This window comes from Hyaena hyaena, unplaced genomic scaffold (assembly GCF_003009895.1).
Source record: "Hyaena hyaena isolate Hyena2069 unplaced genomic scaffold, ASM300989v1 scaffold_13, whole genome shotgun sequence".
Taxonomy (NCBI): domain Eukaryota; kingdom Metazoa; phylum Chordata; class Mammalia; order Carnivora; family Hyaenidae; genus Hyaena; species Hyaena hyaena.
In genome coordinates this window covers 7,151,986-7,169,973 of record NW_024080645.1, presented here as the reverse complement: position 1 = coordinate 7,169,973, position 17,988 = coordinate 7,151,986, and the positions used below count along the sequence as shown (strand labels likewise).

The following is a 17,988-nucleotide window of genomic DNA, read 5'->3' as shown; positions in this document are numbered from 1 at the left end:
GCTGCTGCACAAGCACCGACGGTTCCCCGAGCTGCACCTGGAGGCCTGGACCCCCGCCCCCCAGGGGTGTGCCAGATTCCTCTCTGCACCGAAGACGCGTGTTCGTTTTCCAGTTTGCACACCAGGGCCCGGGGTCCACGCTGCCGCCACCAGCAGGGCCTCTCCTTTCTGGCGCTTCCTCCCCTCCGGCTGCGCCCGGCCGTCTGCGGGGTCTCGGCCTCCGCCGGGCCGCCCCGCCCTCCGGGGCCGCTGCCCCTCCCCCCGGCCCCTCCCGCAGGTGCTTCGGGCCCCAGGCGGCTGGCGCGCACCGACGGCCCGGGGCGGGTACCGCGACCCCCGCGCCTCCGCGCAGAACGCGGGCTCCCGGCAGGGCGGGGGCGGCGGGGGCGGCGAACTACAATTCCCGGGCTGCCTCGCGCGCCCGCGGGCCGTGCGCAGCGGCGGGGCGGGGCGCGGCGCGCGGGGGTGGCGCGGGGGCGCGCGGACGGGGGCGCGCGAAGCCGGGGCGGCGGCGGCGGCGGCGGGGCGGCGATGCCGCGGCCCGGGGCGCGGGCGGAGGAGGAGGAGCGGGAGGGCGCGGCGGCGGGGCCGGGGCCGGGGCCGGGGCGGGAGCCGGCGCGGCTGTGCGGCTACCTGCAGAAGCTGTCGGGCAAGGGCCCGCTGCGCGGCTACCGCAGCCGCTGGTTCGTGTTCGACGCGCGCCGCTGCTACCTCTACTACTTCAAGAGCCCGCAGGACGCGCTGCCCCTCGGCCACCTGGACATCGCGGACGCCTGCTTCAGCTACGAGGGCCCCGACGACGCGGCCGAGCCCGGCGCCGAGCCGCCCGCGCACTTCCAGGTGCACAGCGCGGGCGCCGTCACGGTGCTCAAGGTGGGAGCGCGCCCCGGCCCGCCCCCGGCCCTCCCTGGCGCCCTCGCCCCTCCGGCGCCCCGGCCCGCCCCCGGCCCTCCCTGGCGCCCTCGCCCCTCCCTGGCGCCTTCGCCCCTCCGGCACCCCCGGCCCGCCCCCGCCCCTCCCTGGCGTCCCCGGCCCCCCCCGCCCGCCCCGGGAACCCGCGGACCCGCGCTTGGGGCTGCGGGCTGCGCGGTGCCCACGCCTGTCTCCGGGGCTCCCCGCGCCCTCCTGGCCGTTCGTGACCGCAGGCTTCTTGACCGGCCTCGGTTACGACCCCTTTTGCGCCCCCGTTGCCTCGTCTGTAACGTGGGGGTAACGGTGCGTCTCCCTCGTGGGGCGTGGGGCTGAGTGGGACCCGCCGGTTGCCCTCGCGCGGGGCCCTTACAGGTCGGTCGCCGCGGCCCCTCGGTGGGCAGGGGCGCTCCGCCAGGTCGCACAGCGCGAAAGCGGCGGAGCCTTTCCGGGGAGGGGTGGGAAGGGGGCGCTGGAACCGGGTCCGCCCAAGTGAGGCTTCCTTAATCCTGCCTCCCCGGCCTCGGGGTCCCCCAGGCTCCGGGGGTCCTGCTGAAGCCCGCACCCCGCCGCCGCCTTCCGTGTCGCGGGGCGGGCCTGGCCGTGCGGGCCTGGCGGGCGCACAGCTGCCGCGGGGCCGCCGAGCCGGGCGGCAGCAGCTGGAGCCGGGGCCGGCCGTGCGCAGGGCCGCCGCGGCTCAGCTGTTGCCGGTCGAGCGGGCTCTGCGTCCCGGGTTCTTCCAGGCCCTTCCACGCTGCCTCCCAGCGGGTGCCGACGGCCTGTTCCTCCAGAGGGAGCCAGGCAGGGCTGCGGTTCAGCTCAGCCTGACTTAGAAACCGTTTGTGTAAACTTGGGAACGACTCCAGGAGCACCCGGACTTGTGCCAGAGAAGGGCTGTCCTCGGCGCGGGGGCAGCCCTGCCGCAGATGCGTTTCCCGCGGGATTGTTTGTTGAGGAAGAAAACAGAGCATCCTGTTTCAGATGGTCTCCTGACTTTCGAGTCCTCTCTGAGGTTTTCCATTTAGAAGAATGCGAATAAGGGAGGGATGCCCCCGAGCGGGGCTTTGAGGCCGAGCCTGAAGGCTGTGGCGGGAGAGCTGCCTGGTCCCCAGCTTGCCTGGGTCGGCGGCTGGCTTGTGCGGGGCGCTGACACCGGCCGTCTGTCCCCGTGTCCTCTCCGGCCCATGGGAATCCCCCCTTCCTCAGGGGGTCGTGAGCGTTCAGGAAACGCGGCGCAGGCTGTCGCAGAACGGGCTCCACGTGGCAGCCACGCGACACAAGTAGTATCCGTGGCCAAATACGTGGTGTAGTCACGTAATGGACTATTACGCAGCAGTGAACATAAATATCCGCGGACGTGAATGACTCTGGTGAAGTTGAGCAAGAAAAGGTTAGAGAATGGTCGCATACAGACGGTACCATTTACGGAGAGGTTAAACAGGTCACGCAGGTTGTGTGGTGACTGGGGCGCCGCCGCGGGCGGGGATGCGCCCCGGGCTCAGGATGGCGTTTACCACTTCGGAAGAGTTTATCAGCTGCAGTGTTTATTCTAAGACTGGGTGGTGGGTGCACCATGTTTTTTATGGTGTTCTGTCCATCTTCGTGTGCATTCGGAATACTTTAAGCAGGAAATCAGTTTTCACGCCGAGTTCGTGTGGGTCACCGACTGCAAGAGTCCGTAAAGCGGAGGGTCTGCCTTACAAACCCAGTGGGAGCAGACACAGGCGGGGCTGGGCTCCAGAGCAGGGGCTCGCTTTGAGGAGGAGGAATCTTCGTGTACAGTGATACTTCGGAGCCGCGGGCATAAAACTTCTGTGGTGGTAAAAGTGGAAATTAATAATTTATCTTCCTCCCCACCTTTCGGGGTCCTCGGCCTTGGGGAGCCTCTGACTCGCAGCGGGGAGTCTCATGCTAGTGAGCAGTAAGCCCTGTGCAGGCCTCAGCTGGTCGGGAGTCATTTTACAGATACCATTTCTTTTGACAGATGAGCTAAAAAGGAAAAGAAAAATCAGCAGTTTGCTTACCGCACTATCATGTGTTTCTTGTTTTCAAGCATCTTTCGGCCCTCTCGGGCAAAGCTGTGGTTTCGCTGCTTTTTTCAAAATGTTTTACTGCTTGACTCTTAATGAAAGCTGATACTGGAATTTCTTGCTAAGCTTCTCTGTTCCTGAATTCAGGGATCTGGTCCAGGGCCTGATTTTACGGGGAATGGAGGCCAGAGAGTGGCTGTGATTTGCCTGAGATTGGAAGCTAGACTCAGGCCCTCTTTGAAAGCAGAGACTCTGGGAGTAGTTGCGTGTTCAAAATGCAGAGTATCTCATTGTGTTATCTGTTTCTTGACTCTCAATACCAGCGGTTTTGGATTAGATAAGGTGTGGTTTTCCCTTTACTTCATTTCATTTCTGCCTTTTTCATGCAGTAAAAAACACGTTGTCTTTGAAGTCGGTACGTGGTCAGGCAGAGGCCGATGCTTCCGGGACAGGGGAGTGTGGTGTGCTGGAGGCTTCTCACCAGGGCAGGGGACAGCTGTGGCGTGAGCTGGCGCACAGGGCGGACTGACGATGGGTGAAGCAGAGCAGGAACCCCCCACCCCCGCCAGGTCTCTGCAGTCTGGGGAGCACAGGGCGTCATCAGATGGTCAGCAGATGAATTCCCCTCCCGGGGCCCCTTGCTTGGAGCCACTTGGGGCTCGTATGGACATGGTGTTGGTTTCTGAATCACATGTAACTGCACGGTCGTGCCTTCTTATTCTTAACCTGCTTTTGTGGGGAGGATGCACGTTTCTCTGGTGTTGAAACTGCTGACAGCTTAATGACAGACGTGTGGCAGCTCAGGGGACCCTGGTGTGTCCCACACAGAACGGAGACGCTGAACCGGCCTTCTGGGTGGAGTGGTTCTGCTAGGCTGTTCCTAGGGCTCCACTCAGGAGCCTTAAGGGGTCATGTAGCTCTTTTATCAAGAGATAACTTCTCACGGGTTTGTTGTGGCTTCCCAGTTAGTAAGCTCTGACCCACCGCCCATGGTGTGGCCCATTTCTCGACGTTTGTGTCCTTACCTTGTGGACGGTGCCCGCAGAGAAAGTGCCCAGGCAGACGTCGGTGGAATGAAAGCATAGAAGTGGGTCATGTTCTGGATTTGGGGTGTGCTTCAGCCCTCCAGAAGGGTGAGCCAGACCCTCAGGTGTGTTGACAGACACTTGGATCGTGGCGCGCAGTGAGCACCTGCTGAATACAGCTGGCATCAGCTCTTCAGAGAGCCTCACCCAGATTACAGGCGGCCCTGATTGGCAGTCTCTTGCGTGTCATGTCCGTGGCTGGACTCCGAGGTCACTGGGACAGCCGGGGGGGAGGGGGGAAGGTTTTGAGGAAAAGGCCGTGTAGTAAATACTTTAGGTCTTGCGGCAGTACCCCCCTTGTGACCACTCCGCTCTCACAGGACAGAAAGGACCATAAAGTGAGCGTAGCAGCGTTTCTTTCGTTCTTATTTATGGACTGAGATTTGAGTTTCGTGTGATTTTCACATGTCACAACATATTGTTCTTTCCGTCTTTCCCCTCCCCCCCCCCCCCAACCATTTAAAGGTGTAAAGACCATTCCTGGCTCATAGGTGTATAAAAACAGGCCAAGGGCTAGGGACGGCTCCGGGCTGTGGTTCCCCGAAGCTCCTGTTTTAGGAGGGCCTCAGCCACTTCTCATGCGCTCACTCGCTCCCTCTGCTCAGGCACTGGGGCACAGCTGAACAGAGCAGGTCCCGTCGCTACCCCTGTGGAACTTTCTGGAATGTGGGGAGACACGGATGACACCAGCCAGCACTGCGCAGCGTGGAGGGGACCAGGTCGGTGTGTGTGACAGGGCTCCCGGTTTGTGGGAGGGGAGGCTGGGAAGGACTTGCAGGGGAGGAGGGGGAGGGGAGCGGCGGCAGCGCTGGTTGCCCGTGGCGGCGCCGAGGACGGCCAGGTGGCAGCCGGGGAGACGGGGGCGCAGCCTGTGGAAGGGAGGCCTCTGGGGCCGGAGCTACAGGAACCGGCGGTGTTCAGCAGCGCCGGACGGGTTTCCTCTTCCACACTGGTGGTGGGGTCGTGTCCGATACTCTGCTCTAACTACGCTGGCGGATCAGCTAGTCTGCGTGTGAGGCTTGAAGTATTTATGTCCCACGCTGGCAGGAAGGTTTGAATTGTGAAGTGGAGATACGGTTGCCCTGTGCTTCTTAAGCACCACGGTTTCTGGGGGGGGGGCGGCAGCGGGGTCTAGGAAGCTGCCCCACCCAGTGGACTGCCTTTGCTAGAACATTCCCAAATCCACCTTCACCACTGTTCCATGTGCTCTGCTCATATGCACCTTACCAATTTCCTTCCTCCTCGGATGTGGCTCTTTCTTGAGGAGAGGCCACCAGCTGCCACGTCACCGAGGCTTCTGAGGGGCGGACAGGTCTTCTCATTTAGGCGCCTTTACCCATCAGCCACTGGGTTACAGGCTTCCTGTCTGATCAGAGCAAAATCCTTCCACTCAAAGGACAGAACGCTGTTATCGTAGAAGTGACTCTCGGAGCGAGGCGTGATCAGGAACCGTCATTTCTCTGCGGTTTGCGCGGGAGGATCTGAGTGACACTGGGGGGGGCGCTTGCCTACATCCCCTCGGGTCTGGTCCTCAGCTGTCCCAGAGTGAGCGCAGTGTGGACGGTGATGCTTCTGACTGATGCCCCCTAAATACTCGGCCCGCAGCGCTCAGCGGCGTGCGAGGCCCCCTGGGTGGCAAGAGGCTAGGACGGTCCCCAGGGAGCCTGTGGGTCCCACAGTTTCCCGGATAAGCTGTGGCTCCCCAGGCCGCACGGGAAGCCTCCAGCAGACGGCAGCTCCGTGCTGCCGTTCCGGGAGGTGGGTCCTGCCCCGTTGGGGTGCTGAGCACTAGTGCTGTGCCCTGCTGGGCACACAGCCGGGGGCAGAGACCGGCTAGGAGCCCCCCCCCCCCCCCAGCGCTCAGAGGAGCGACGGCGCGTCAGGGATGCCCAGTGTGCCCGAGCGCCCCCAGCACGGGTCAGCAGCTGCCGCGCTGCGAGAGTACGCGTTTCCCGCAGCCGTGGCCGTGATGGTTCTGTGCACTTAAGAGACTACAGTGGTGAGACGTTAAAAGGAGACCAGCGCCTGACGGCTTTGGCTTTGGCAAACCTTCGCAGAGAAGCTGTGTTTGTGTGCGGGAGTCGGGGCTGGTGTCTCCCTTCTGGGGGCGGCCTGGCATCTTCCCAGAGTGAGTGAACCGGAGGGGGTCCTGTGTGTGCAGGACTGACCTGGGTGTGGCCCGGAGCCAGGCGTCCGTGGTCCCTGCGATAATCCTGTGAACACTGCCACGTTGGGGAGGCCTTGTGACTGGTCGCCGAGGGCTCCCCGGAGGAGGTGGCCTGGGAGTGGTTCGGTTTGGTACACTATTGCGTAGCTGCTCGCAGACATAGCTCCTCTTGGGCCAGCAGGATGCGCTCCCAGCCATCCTTTGCTTACATTTCTCAGACTGATTTTGTGGGAGAACTGGAACCTGGTGGGGAGGGGTCTGGAGCCGCGTCCTTTGGACTTCGGGCCCTTCCCAGGCCCCCCAAAGGGAGTCATGTTCCGTGTGCGCTGGGTCTGAGGGCTGGACGGCAGGCCTGGCGGTGGACAGGGTGGGCGGGCTGTGCTGTCAGAGGGGTTCAGCTCGGATCACCGGACCTAATTGTAGGCAGCGGGCCCGAGTGTCTTTTCCCTTCAGCTCTCTGATGCCCCGGGAAGACTGTGCTTGCGGACAAGGTGGCCTGACTTTCCAGGAGTGGCGCTGCCAGTCAGCCCTTCGCCTAACGGGTCCTGTTGGGTGAGGCCATGATGGGCACCTGGGGAGGGCCGGGCACTGTCTCTGGTTCGGGGAGCTTGTCCCGTCCTGTTCTGGGCTGTGACTGGGGCATTGTCCTCAGTGGCTATGTGGGTTGGAGGAAGTCATGATGTGCTTTTGCTCCAAGGGTCATCTGTCCCTGAGTCAGGCCTGAAGGGGCCCTCGGAGGGCAGCCTGCCCCAACCCCGGGTGCCGAGTGAGGGATTGGGGTTCCTCTGCGGGGCGGCGGCCGCTCGGGCGCTAGAGCCTTCCCCAGACACGCGAGCGATGTGTTCTTATCTAAACTTAGCTGTCCGATGACACTGGCTTTGTGTTTTGACTTTAATCCATCTGGAGGAAGGCAGGACACGTGGCGGGTTGGGCACAGACACCTGAATTGTCCCGTTACCCAATCCGGCTGCAGCAGAGGCTTGAGACCATCAGCCACGTGTGATTTGGAAACGGACAGTGTGGACGCTAAGATTCCCGAGGGGTTGACGTAGCAGTGAGGGTGAGGCGGTGGCGGCTCCCTGGCGGGGACGAGGTGTGCGCCAGAAGGGGACGGACCTGCTGCCCCCTGGGAGTCGTGGCTGGTGCCCCTACAGACCTTGTCCCCGCGGCCTTTCTCTCAAATGTGCTGCTTAAAGGAAGCATCTTTTTCGGAACTATGGTTCTCAGACTGCACGTGGGAAAGGAGCCTCTTGGGCCCGTGTGTCTGCACACTGTGCAGTCCCACCCTGGGGATCCCCACTCGGTTGGTAGGCTGGGGTGCACCTCGGGGATCCACATGTCACCCGTCCCCCCCGCCCTCCCGCCACAGCTCCGGGGCCTCCAGGAACCACAGCTGTCCTCCGGATCATGACGGGGCCTCCTCCCGGCCGTGGGGTTGAGCAGCCCGGCCGCGGACGGCTTTCTGTGCAGCCTGCAAGTAGCTGCACTGTGTGGACGGAGACTAATGAAGCGCGCGCCCCTTAGCCTCAGGGGGACGCTCTGTGGTTTCTGCCTGCACATCTGCTTTGCATTCTGAGTCTCTGCGAGTGGCGGTTTGGGGCCTGGCACCCTCCCCAATCCCCTAGGCCCTGAGGTTTGTGCCTCCTGGGCTCTCAGACGGCAGTGGTGCCACCCGGTGTCCGGGGGGTATTTCTGGGAGGGTGTGGTTTAGTGATTGCCTCCACCCGGGAGCTCACGAGGACTCAGAGCCCCCAGATCCTCACCTGGGGAAGGGTGGGTAACAGTGGCCTGGGGGAGCCCCCCAGCACCTTCCTGAGGCGCCAGCTCTGCCCAGAAGACTGTTAGAGATCATCAGTCTCCCAGATGGCTCACAAACTCCCCTGACCCCCGGGTCTTTGGTGGGTGGGGCCTGAGAGCCTGCCCTTCCCAAGCTCCAGTTCCTAAAACTTCATTAAGTCATTCATTCCTGTGTCCTTTTTTTTTTTTTTTTAGGTTGATTTATTTATTTTGAGAGTGGGAGAGCGGGAGGGGCAGAGTGGGGGAGAGACAATCCCAGGCAGGCTGTCTGCTGTCCGCACAGAACCAGCTGCAGCTCCTGATCCCACAAGCCATGAGATCGTGACCTGAGCCCAAATCAAGAGTCCGACGCTTAACCAACTGAGCCGCTCACTCACGTGCCCCTCCCGTGTCCTACTTTTAAGTTGAAAACACGAAGTTGGAATGCTTAGCACTGCACTGCGTGTGTGTGTCAACGTCGCAGGCAGGCGGGCGCCGTCCAGCAGGCTGCCGGCTGTGGTGTGTGTTGCTCCTGAGCCCTGAAGACCCCGGCTCTCCCTGATTGTGCAACAGCACAGCTGATCGGAGCCACAGGAATGCAGCCCCGTGGCCGCTCGGCGGCCACGCGTCCCCTTTCTCTCTGAAACAGAAAGCGCCTTGGCGGCCTTCCGCACTTCCTAAAGGGCGAGCAGACCCAGAGGGCGGCCTCGCCCCTGTCACCTCGCCCGGCCCCCCATGGGGCCTTATCTGTAGTGCCTCCTTGTCTGCGAATGTGCTTGCGTTTGCTTCACCGCCTTCCATGTCTGGGCCCCCCTCCCCGTCGTTGCCCTCGGTGGCTCATCTCGGTGATGTCGTCAAAGCCGGAAGGTGTCGGCCGATGGGTCGGTCTCAGGAGATTTGCTCTTTAAAAGAGGGAGCTCGGGCGCCAGGGTGGCTCCATCAGTTAAGCATCCGGCTTTAGCTCGGGTCACGATCTCACGGTTTGAGGCCTACATTGGGCTCTGTGCTGACAGCTCAGAGCCGGGAGCCTGCTCCAGATTCTGCCTCCCTCTATCTGCCCCTCTCCTGCTCACTCTCTCTCTCGCTCGCTCTCTCAAAAATAAACATTAAAAAAAAAAGGGAGCTCGAGGGGTGAAGGGGGAGCCCCTCTGACTTCTGCGTCCCCGAAGTGGGTGGCGGTGGGGTCTGGGCTCTTGCCCAAGCTTTGGACAGGATGGAGACCACACTCGTGTGATTATTTTCACAGCTAATTTGAAAATGCCATTTTGAGTTAGTGGTTAGAAAAGGTAGGAGGTAAGAGCTCGTGGCACCCACCAGAGGATAAAGGTCGGTGCAGGCCGCGCCCTGATTTCTGGGGGCTCAGGGGTCCTGCGTGGGCGCCCTTCTCTGCGTCTGCTGCTGGCGCAGACGCGGCTTCAGAGCCTCCTAGAGAACAGCTCCAGCTGTCTCACTGGTACAGGGCCAGATCTCCGGAGATCCTGTCCAGGCTCGTGATTTTGAAACATTCAGAAGAAAATTTGGAACCTAAAGTTATTCATCAGATTTGTGTTGTTGTCTGTTTTTCATCTGAGTCTTATATCATCAGGCCGCTTACCATATTCTCGTGCTTTTTACTGCTTACAGAAGAATTAGCTTAGACGCGCCTTGAGCGTCTAGATCTTCAGATTTCAGAAATAAAACTCTTTCATTACAAGCAGATGTGTCCTTTTAAGCAACGTGGCCTGTGAGATGTGCAGACTAAGTCCGTCCCGCTGCGTCCCCTCATTTTTGTGGCTCATCCAGACTGGTGGTCATGCTGTTCTTCCCCGCTCTGCAGACATGGGTGTGCCCCGAGCCTTTGGGGAGGAGCCCAGGATCTGCACCCCGAGTGTGTGACTGAAGCGCTGTGTCATCACATACACACTGATTGGTCCTGCCGAGGATGGCAGGTGGGGCGTCTGGACCGGGTCTTAAGGCATCGGTAGGAATTCACAGGCGGTTGCCAGGGCAGCTGGAAGGGGGTTGTGGAGGGAACTTGGTCTCTGTGTGTCTGTGGCGTGGGGGAAGGGCTACCGCCCCGCAGGTGGGGTGACGCTGGACCAGTGAGTCCTGACGCTGCACTGCGCAGGCGGAAGCCGCCAGAGAGTCTGGAAGCTTGGGGTCTCACTGGGCGGCCGTGAGAAGAGGGTTTGGAGTATGCTGCTGGGGGTGCCGAGGTGGATGAACCAGGAGAATGCCGGGGAGTGCGAGCCGGTGAGATGGATGGATGGGGTCTTGACCTTGGAGAGCTGGCGACGCCCTCAGGCTGGAGAGCGCTTCTCTCTTGGGTGTGTGCCGTGCATGCAGTGTGTTCCTGAGATGTGTGTTTAGCTCGGAGCCGTGGCTGGGAGTGTCCAGTGGACCCTGCGGACTGCCGGCCACACTCCTCGGGACCCCGCACTGTGTCGCTGGTGGGTGTGGAAGCTGCCCTTGGCGCCAACCCAGATGCCCCCGGGTTTTACGTTCACCATCTCAGTATTTGGGAAGGGCCGTGGGGCGGCCTCTGAGCCCGGGGAGATGTGGAGATGGGCTTTGTCTTCCTCCTCTTCCGAGGGACAGACGGGGCTGGAGCTTTCAGAGCCAGTGGCTGCAAGGTCTGAGGTGTCGGAGGGGATGCGGGTCGTGACTGCCCAGTGAGCAGGTGCCGCCTGTGGCGCCCCCTCTGAGCCAGACGCGCGCGACTTCCTGTGGCCCTCGGAGCCGCCACAGCTGGTGGGTTCTTGCCGTCACTCCTGTCCCACCGCCCGCCAGCGGCATATGTTGCCTAACACAGCACGCGGTGGGGGGGGGGGTGTGATCGTGAACAGACAGTTAGGCTGCAGGGCCCAGGGTGCGACCCCAGGCCCAGCGGGTGATGCTGCCCTGGCCGCGATGAGCTTCCCAGGACCGCGTGTGCGCGATGTTCAGTGCGACGCGGCTCAGACGGCGTCCGCGCTGTTGCTCACGTCATGGAAGGGGCGGTACGCTTTCTCTCAGCGGGTGGAGCAGCTCGGGGTGTGTGTGCATGGATGAACGTCGTGTGAGCGGATGCAGCCGCAGGGTCCCCTGGGGTTCGTTTCCCTCTTTTTCCACGTTTCCCACATTTTGCACAGCAACTGTTACTGCTATTTGAAATAAAAGTCTAAAGCACGCTGTGACTTTTTTTTAAACACTTGAGAGAGCGCGAGCGGAGGAGGGAAACGTAGACATTTCCTCTGCCTTCCTTTCTGGGATTAGACAGGTGTCTGCGGTCCAAGATGACGGGATGTGGCAGGAGCGACGGCCCTCTGTTGCCTAGGGAGCCGCCGCCCGGGCCGCCCGGCGCCTGTTCTGCGGGCTTTCAGCCTGGGGCTCCTCCCGGGCTCCTGCGGCCCTCGTGGGCACCGAGGGCGCCTCGGGGTCCTGTTCACACCTCCCCGAGTTCCTGCTCCCGCTCGCGGCATCCGTCAGCTCTTCGGAAGTGAGCGAAATCCACGCAATTCCTGTTGCCAGACACAGGAAGAGACAGACTTGCTTTTAATCCTGGAGGCATTTTTCCTGGTGACTTAAATGATTTTTGTTACACATTCAAATCTGGAATCAAATTTGATTCCACTTTATTTCTTTCCAAACTTTTAACCAGTTGTCCTCTTGACGTCATTTAATAATTAAGGTTTTTCCTGCTGATTTTCCTTGAAACATGACATTTGGTATTGCCTCTGTGTCTGAGTCGCCGCCGAATGGGCCTTTACCGTGTGCCTCCCAGCTTTGCAAGGCACAGCCCCACGCCTGGTATTTTTTGTTCAGAATGTTGCAGGTTAAACTGAAGACAGATTTTAGAATTTCTTTGCTGTGCTTTGAAGAGCTCCTGTAGAATTTTGACTGGATTTTTGGAGTTTCTACGATGCGTCAGGATTTCTGAAGCCAGGCATTTTGTATTCTGTTCGTGATGGGGAACGTGACTCTAGCTGGTTGTTGCTGTCATGAAGGAGGCTGCTCGCCGGGTGTCTCAGGGGACTGGTCTCCCGGTTCTGTGCACGTGGTGGCTCTTGGCCTGAGTTGGCGCTTGGTATGTGTTTGCCAAGGGAACGAACAGATATTTCTGTGTACATGGCATCATCCCTTTTCCGCCTTTTGGATGGATCACCCCAGATAGGCCCCCAGTAAGGCCGCGGACTCCAAGTGGGTGAGCGCGAGCACAGCTTCTCACGTGTGCTGAGGTTTGATGGGCAGGGACCCTTCACCAGAGGAATGAAGGGCAGGGATCTGTGGCTTGGGGGGTGTCCTGGGGTCTGGGGAAGGGATGGGTGGGGCCCTGCTCCCCCAGGTGTGGGGGCTTCTGGGTTTGGGGCTGGCGGAGGTCTGGGGACAGAGGCCTGTGGGAGCAGCTAGGACAGACGCACGAGGGACACAGGAGTGCCCCTGCCTCTGTGGGAAGCTTCCCAGGGGTACGTGACGCGAGCTCTGGAGGTCGCGTTTACACTGGGCGTGGAAGGGTGTGTAGGAGCTGCAGAGTCTGTTGTTCCAGGAGATTCAGTCTGTGGCCCCTGTGAGTCTTCAGACAGATGCTGGTCGCTGCTTCGTGCGGGCACCTGCCGCGTGTTGAGCCGAGCCTGGGCTCTGCCCCTTGCAGCGTGACCGGAATGCCTGTGTGGCTGGCTCTCCAGAATTTGGGATCAGAGCGTTTCAGTGGGGGGTGGGGCGGGGCAGATCCTGACTCCCCATCCTGCTCCCCACCCCTCTGGCCAGTGGGCGCTTGGCAGATGTGGCGATAGGCTTTAGCACTGACTGGCTCCGTTGTCACCAGCAGGGTGCAGCTCAGCGCTGGACTCCGGGTGACAAACCCACTGAGGTGTTCTGTATCGCCAGATTGCGCGGGGCCCCGCCCCCTCCTGGAAGGGCAGTAGAGGCACCTGACGAGCCGGGCCTGTTGTTTTGGTCCCTAAAGAGTGCTGGCATCTCTGTGGGTAAAGCCTTCTCGAGTCATAGTGTCCTTGGGAGGAGCAGCGGTGGCTGTCCGCCCCCCCCACCCCCCCAGGAACAGGCTGCCCTTGGTCTGGGTTTCAGTCCCCGAGGCCACTGCACACTCCCTGGGTTTGGCCGTCCTCCAGCCTTCCGTGGAGGGTGTTACGTGGTGGCATCCCGGGTCGTGGGAAGGCTCCCGTTGGGGCTGGATTCCTGGCGTTCACGCTATTTACTGGCCACGTGAGCGAAACCGCTGGTCCTGGCTGGAAGATGCCCTTGGCCTGTTCTTCCTGACGCTCCCCCGAGGGGTGGGGTGCGTCCCAGCCCTGCGTCCCTTGGGCAGTAATGCGCGCTCCCCTTCTCTCCCAGGCCCCGAACCGCCAGCTCATGACCTACTGGCTGCAGGAGCTCCAGCAGAAGCGGTGGGAATACTGCACCAGCCTGGACGCGGTCGCCGGGGACAGCAGGGCCCCCCCGGCCCCAGGGGACTTCTCGCAGGGGCTCGTGGCCAGAGACACCCCAGGTGAGTCAAGGGTGCGGGCCGGCGGCGCTTCCTCGTGTGATGTGTGACCGGGCGGGTGAGGCCAGCGTGGAAGCCTGGGACGAGGATGGTGGCATGGACCCCTCCGATGGCGGCCCTGCCTGGCTCCTGGGCGCTTCCGCGCGTGGAGTCCTCTTCAACCCGATAACGACCTTGGGGGTCAGCGAGGTCCGTGCCCAGCACCCCAAGCAGACGGGCGGCAGGGGTCCGCCAGCCGTGACCCCCGTCTTGACTGCAGGGCCAGGCCCGTGTCTGCCTTGCCGACGTGCTCGCGGCCAGAGGTCACTCACGTTTTTCCATACTGTTCTTGACACGCTTGGCCCGTGACTCCATCGCGTCCTTGAGGGAGAGTAACTGTTAGAGGCAATTCCGTGTTCTAGCTCTGTGGGATTTCCACGACTCCAGGTGGTTTGCGGTGTGGAGATCGTGTGGCTTTACGTTAGACACTCGGACGTTAAAGCCGCAGGGTCTTCTCAGGCCTGGTGCGGAGCCCCTTACAGAAAAGAGCAGGAGACAGTTACTCGCTGACCATCCCTGCAAGACCATGGGGGGCCGTGTTGCGCCTGTGTCCCCGAGGTGCAGAGGGCCACCCGGAGGAAGCCAGCCGCCGAGGCCGCTGTGCCCATGTGTCTTGATGATCAGAGGTGCTCACGTGAAAGCCTGGATGGCGAGGGCTGCTTCTCACGCCTGCAAAGATGTGTGGCTTGAGCTTCATGATGCCCGTGGGCCTACTCAGCTCCCCGCGAGCCGCAGCCAGTCCCAACACCCAAGCAGCCCGCGTTTCAGACACGGATGCTGGGACTCCTCCGAGCCTTCCCCCCCACAAACCCGATGTCCCGCCCACCACGTGTTCACCAAACACGGTGTTTTCTGCTCTGGTCAGTGAGACACTGCTGAACGTCAGCCACACCTGTCGGTGCATGCTTCTCACAGACGCGGACACCCGAGGGGATGCCCCTGCGTCTGGCTCCAAGTTCTCTGTTGGCTGTGGCTTTGGAAGGCGATGTTTTAGGACTTTGGATCAGAAGAGGCTCTGTAGCTCAGCCTGGACACCACGTGAGCATTGGATACGCTGCAGGGAAATGGGCAGATTCCTGGTGCCACTGTTGCCTTGCATGGGGTACACACTCTTTGCCCCAGTTTCTTCATTCAAGTTGATTTATTTATTTATTTATTTTATTTTTTGTTTTTTATATTTTTATTTATTTCTAGGAGAGAGAGAGAGAGACAGCGTGAGCAGGGGAGGGTCAGAGAGAGAGAGGGAGTCACAGACTGAAACAGTTTCCAGGCTCTGAGCTGGCAGTCAGCACAGAGCCTGACGTGGGGCTCGAACCCACGAACCGCGAGATCATGACCTGAGCGAAAGTCGGACGTTTAACCGACTAAGCCACCCAGGCACCCCTCAAGTTGATTTATTTATAATCTCTGCGTGCAACATGGAGCTCGAACTCACGACCCCGAGATCAAGAGTCACAGGCTCCACTGACCGAGCCAGCTGGCCACCGCCTGGTTCTTCGTCCTGAGGATGTAGTGTGTGTGACAGACCCAGGGCGCCAGACCAGAGGGAGTTTGTAACATAAATCTTTCCTTTTCTGGAGGGCGTCTGTGGCCGGGAAGCTGAGGAAGCATCTGATGCCCATGGTGCTTCTCTTCATTTGGTTTGGGGCCAAGCGTGGCCTCTGAGGGTTGCTCGTTTGTCCAGCCACGTGGCCACGCAAGTTGGGCCTGGTCCCTCCTCTTGCAGTGTTCCGGTCTCACCGTGTGAAGAGAAAGTTGGGGCAGCAGGGGTGCTCGGGACTGAGCTCATAGGGGCATCCCCTCTGCAGAAGTGGAGTCTAGGCCGGGTCCTGAAGATGACCTGGGGGAGGGGAGCAATCCAGCACGGCCCGAGCAGGTGCCTTTGCAGGGCTAGAGGGGGCCGAGCCGGGCGTGGGGGCCAGCGTGGAGAGTGCCTCTCCCTCTGGGTTTGGGACTCGGGGCTTCCCTGTCAGAGCGGGGGTGGCCATGAACGTTCCGTGTGTAGACATGACTCTAACGGCAGACTTAGACTGGGTTTTGGCGTCTAAGAAAAGATAATGGAACTTTGGACCGCTGGGCGGTTGTGAGGCTGTTGTCGTGTGGGGAGTCAAGAAGCAGCTGTATTTTAGCCCTTTTATCGTCAGAGAGAGGAGTTGGTCAGAGGATAAAGTGCAGGAGAATAGGGAGGGTGTGCGAAGGTGTGCGAGGGAGGGAGGGAGGGCGCCCCGTGGTGCTGCTGCAGCCGTGCTGGCTGCTGGCCAGGCTGACTCCAGCTACGATTGTTTGCAACTCCAGCCTGCACGAAAGTAACCCTTTACCTCTCTGCCCCCCGTCCAGGGCGTTCCCAGGTGTCCAGCACTGGCTGCACCCACCCCCCTACTGGGGGCGGGGTCACGGGAGTGGACACCTCCCCTTGGCAGGCGGTGGTGCATCTCGGGAGGCGGGAGAAGCCCTGGGGCCCGTGATTAGGGCTTGTCAGACTCGGTCCCGGGGCAGCCGATGTGGCCTGCCACGCATCGTTTTACTGAAGCCGCAGTTCATCTGTACGTTGCTTTTGGCCGCTTGTGCACAATAACCAATCAGTGGCCACGACCATGCGGCCCATGAGCCAACAGTCTGCCACCTGGGCCTTCAGGAAGTTTGCCGATGCTGCTCTAGGGCCCTGGGCATGTCTGTCCTTCTGAGCCATGGTTTCCGCATCTGGGGGACAGAGAGTGTTCGTGCCGCCTCCTCTGGCAGCCTGTGTTCTGGGCAGTGTGCCACACACCTGCTATTTAGGGACCATGGAGTCACAGTCTGTGTGTCCAAGGAGTCTGTCTGTGGCCTGGTGAGGCCAGGCCAGTTCAGAGGCGGGGGCAGGGTGAGCATGGTGTCGGCCTCAGGAAGTGGAAGGAGTGGCTGTTTGGGGCCCCGGGCTCTGAGGCCGAGGGGCATGAGAGGGCCCCCCAGAAAGCTGGGTGGACGATCAGGGGCCGGGCCTGGAGGGGTTTTTATAAGCAAGAGCACAGTGAGCGATGGGTCAGACGTGCCGAGTGGGGAAGGGCCTCTTGGCCAGATGGGGGGCTGGGGTTGGGCTAGAAACCACAGCGGTCACGGCAAGGGCTATGGCAGAGTGGGTGGAAAGAGGCTGGAGGCGGGGAGGGTGTGGGGGAAGCTGCAGGGTCTGGATGTGGGGTCGGGTGTGGGGGAGGGGAGGCCCCCTTGCAGCTCTGTTATGCGGGTCACACGTCAGGCTGCCTGTGGTGCAGATCATGTCCAGCTGTCGTCAGCAGGAAGCCTAACGAGTGTATTTGCCTCGTGGTGGGCTGCTTCCGCGGTAAGGCTGCTGCCCGCTGCCCGCCGTCCTTGGCACATCCACTTCCCACTCAGGGCTGCCCCCGTGTCAGGAAGGAGCCCTCATCCTGTGCCTCACTAGCCGGGATGCTGCCGCATGGCCTCCCCAGGCCGGAAGGGAGGCGCGGAAGCGGGTGTCGGAGCTGAGCACGTGGCCATCAGCGGAACCGGCGTCTGTAGGGAAGGGAGGGCCGAGGCGAGCCTGGAGAGGCAGCGCGCACTGTCACGCGGCTCCTGAATTTGTTCTCTGGAGCCCTGTCTTCCGAGCGAGAGCGTGGCGTTGTGCCTGGGGTCTGCAGCTTCGGGTCAGCCCGGCTGCGGACGGAGGGACGGCCTGGCCGCCCCCGCCTCCGCTCCCCCCCCACCCCCCCTCCCGTGGCCTGGCCTCCGGAAGTGCGCTTTGCCTCAGACACGGCTCTGCACGGCTCTGAGCTTGCGTGATCAAGACCTAGTTCAGCCCAAAGGAATGCTTTGCGAAGACCTTCCCGCTGCTGGGCGGGGGTTGACTGGACCCACAGGAGGCCGCACGGTAGCTGAGAGCCTCGTTGCGAGCGTCACACCCGGCTGGTTCTCACTTCTCTCCTGTGTAAACTGATCAGACGAGCAGGCCCGAGTGCCTGTCCGAGGACGGGGTGTCTCCTGCAGCACAGACAAGTTGAGGGGTGGCTGGTGAGGTGGGGTGGCCGGCAGCCGCTGCCCTCAGCCCCACAGCCTGTGCCTCAGGGGCCCACGCCCGTGGGTGGGATGCGACCCCGCCCTGCGGAGTCACACCAGTTCCACGTGCTCACTTAAGCCGTCCGTCCTGCGAGGTGACCCCAGAAGCTGTGCTTCTCTGTGGTCCTGTCTGTAGGATGCCACAAGTTGTGTTCCACGTCGTGTCCGTAGGCAGCCTGTCCCGGTGGGGAAAGCTCTCGGGACCATGGGCTCATGGCGCTTCCCCATCTGTGAGCAAGATGCTCAGTGAGGCTCCTGCTCTAAAGGGGAGTCCTCAAATCTGATCGCGAGAGGGAGTGTGTGAGAGGTGGGATTCCAGTCCCAGCTGGGAGGAACCTCCTTGGAGCTGTGGGCAAATGGGGTGCAGGTGGGCTGGGGGTGGGTGTTGCTGGGTAGGGTGGGGGAGGCGAGCTGGGGGGGTTGCTGGGTAGGGTGGGGGAGGCGAGCTGGGGGGGTTGCTGGGTAGGGTGGAGG

At 61.5% G+C, this 17,988-nt stretch overlaps 1 protein-coding gene across 1 annotated transcript in view; it reads left to right on the top strand.

Moving 5' to 3' along the window:
• The first annotated feature begins 531 nt into the window (after positions 1-531).
• Positions 532-17,988, top strand: part of TBC1D2B (TBC1 domain family member 2B) — a 59,416-nt gene continuing 41,959 nt past the window's right edge. The window contains exons 1-2 of the mRNA XM_039256878.1: positions 532-873; positions 13,278-13,431. Coding sequence (XP_039112809.1) covers positions 532-873; positions 13,278-13,431 — 496 coding nt within the window. The remainder of the gene's footprint in view (positions 874-13,277; positions 13,432-17,988) is intronic.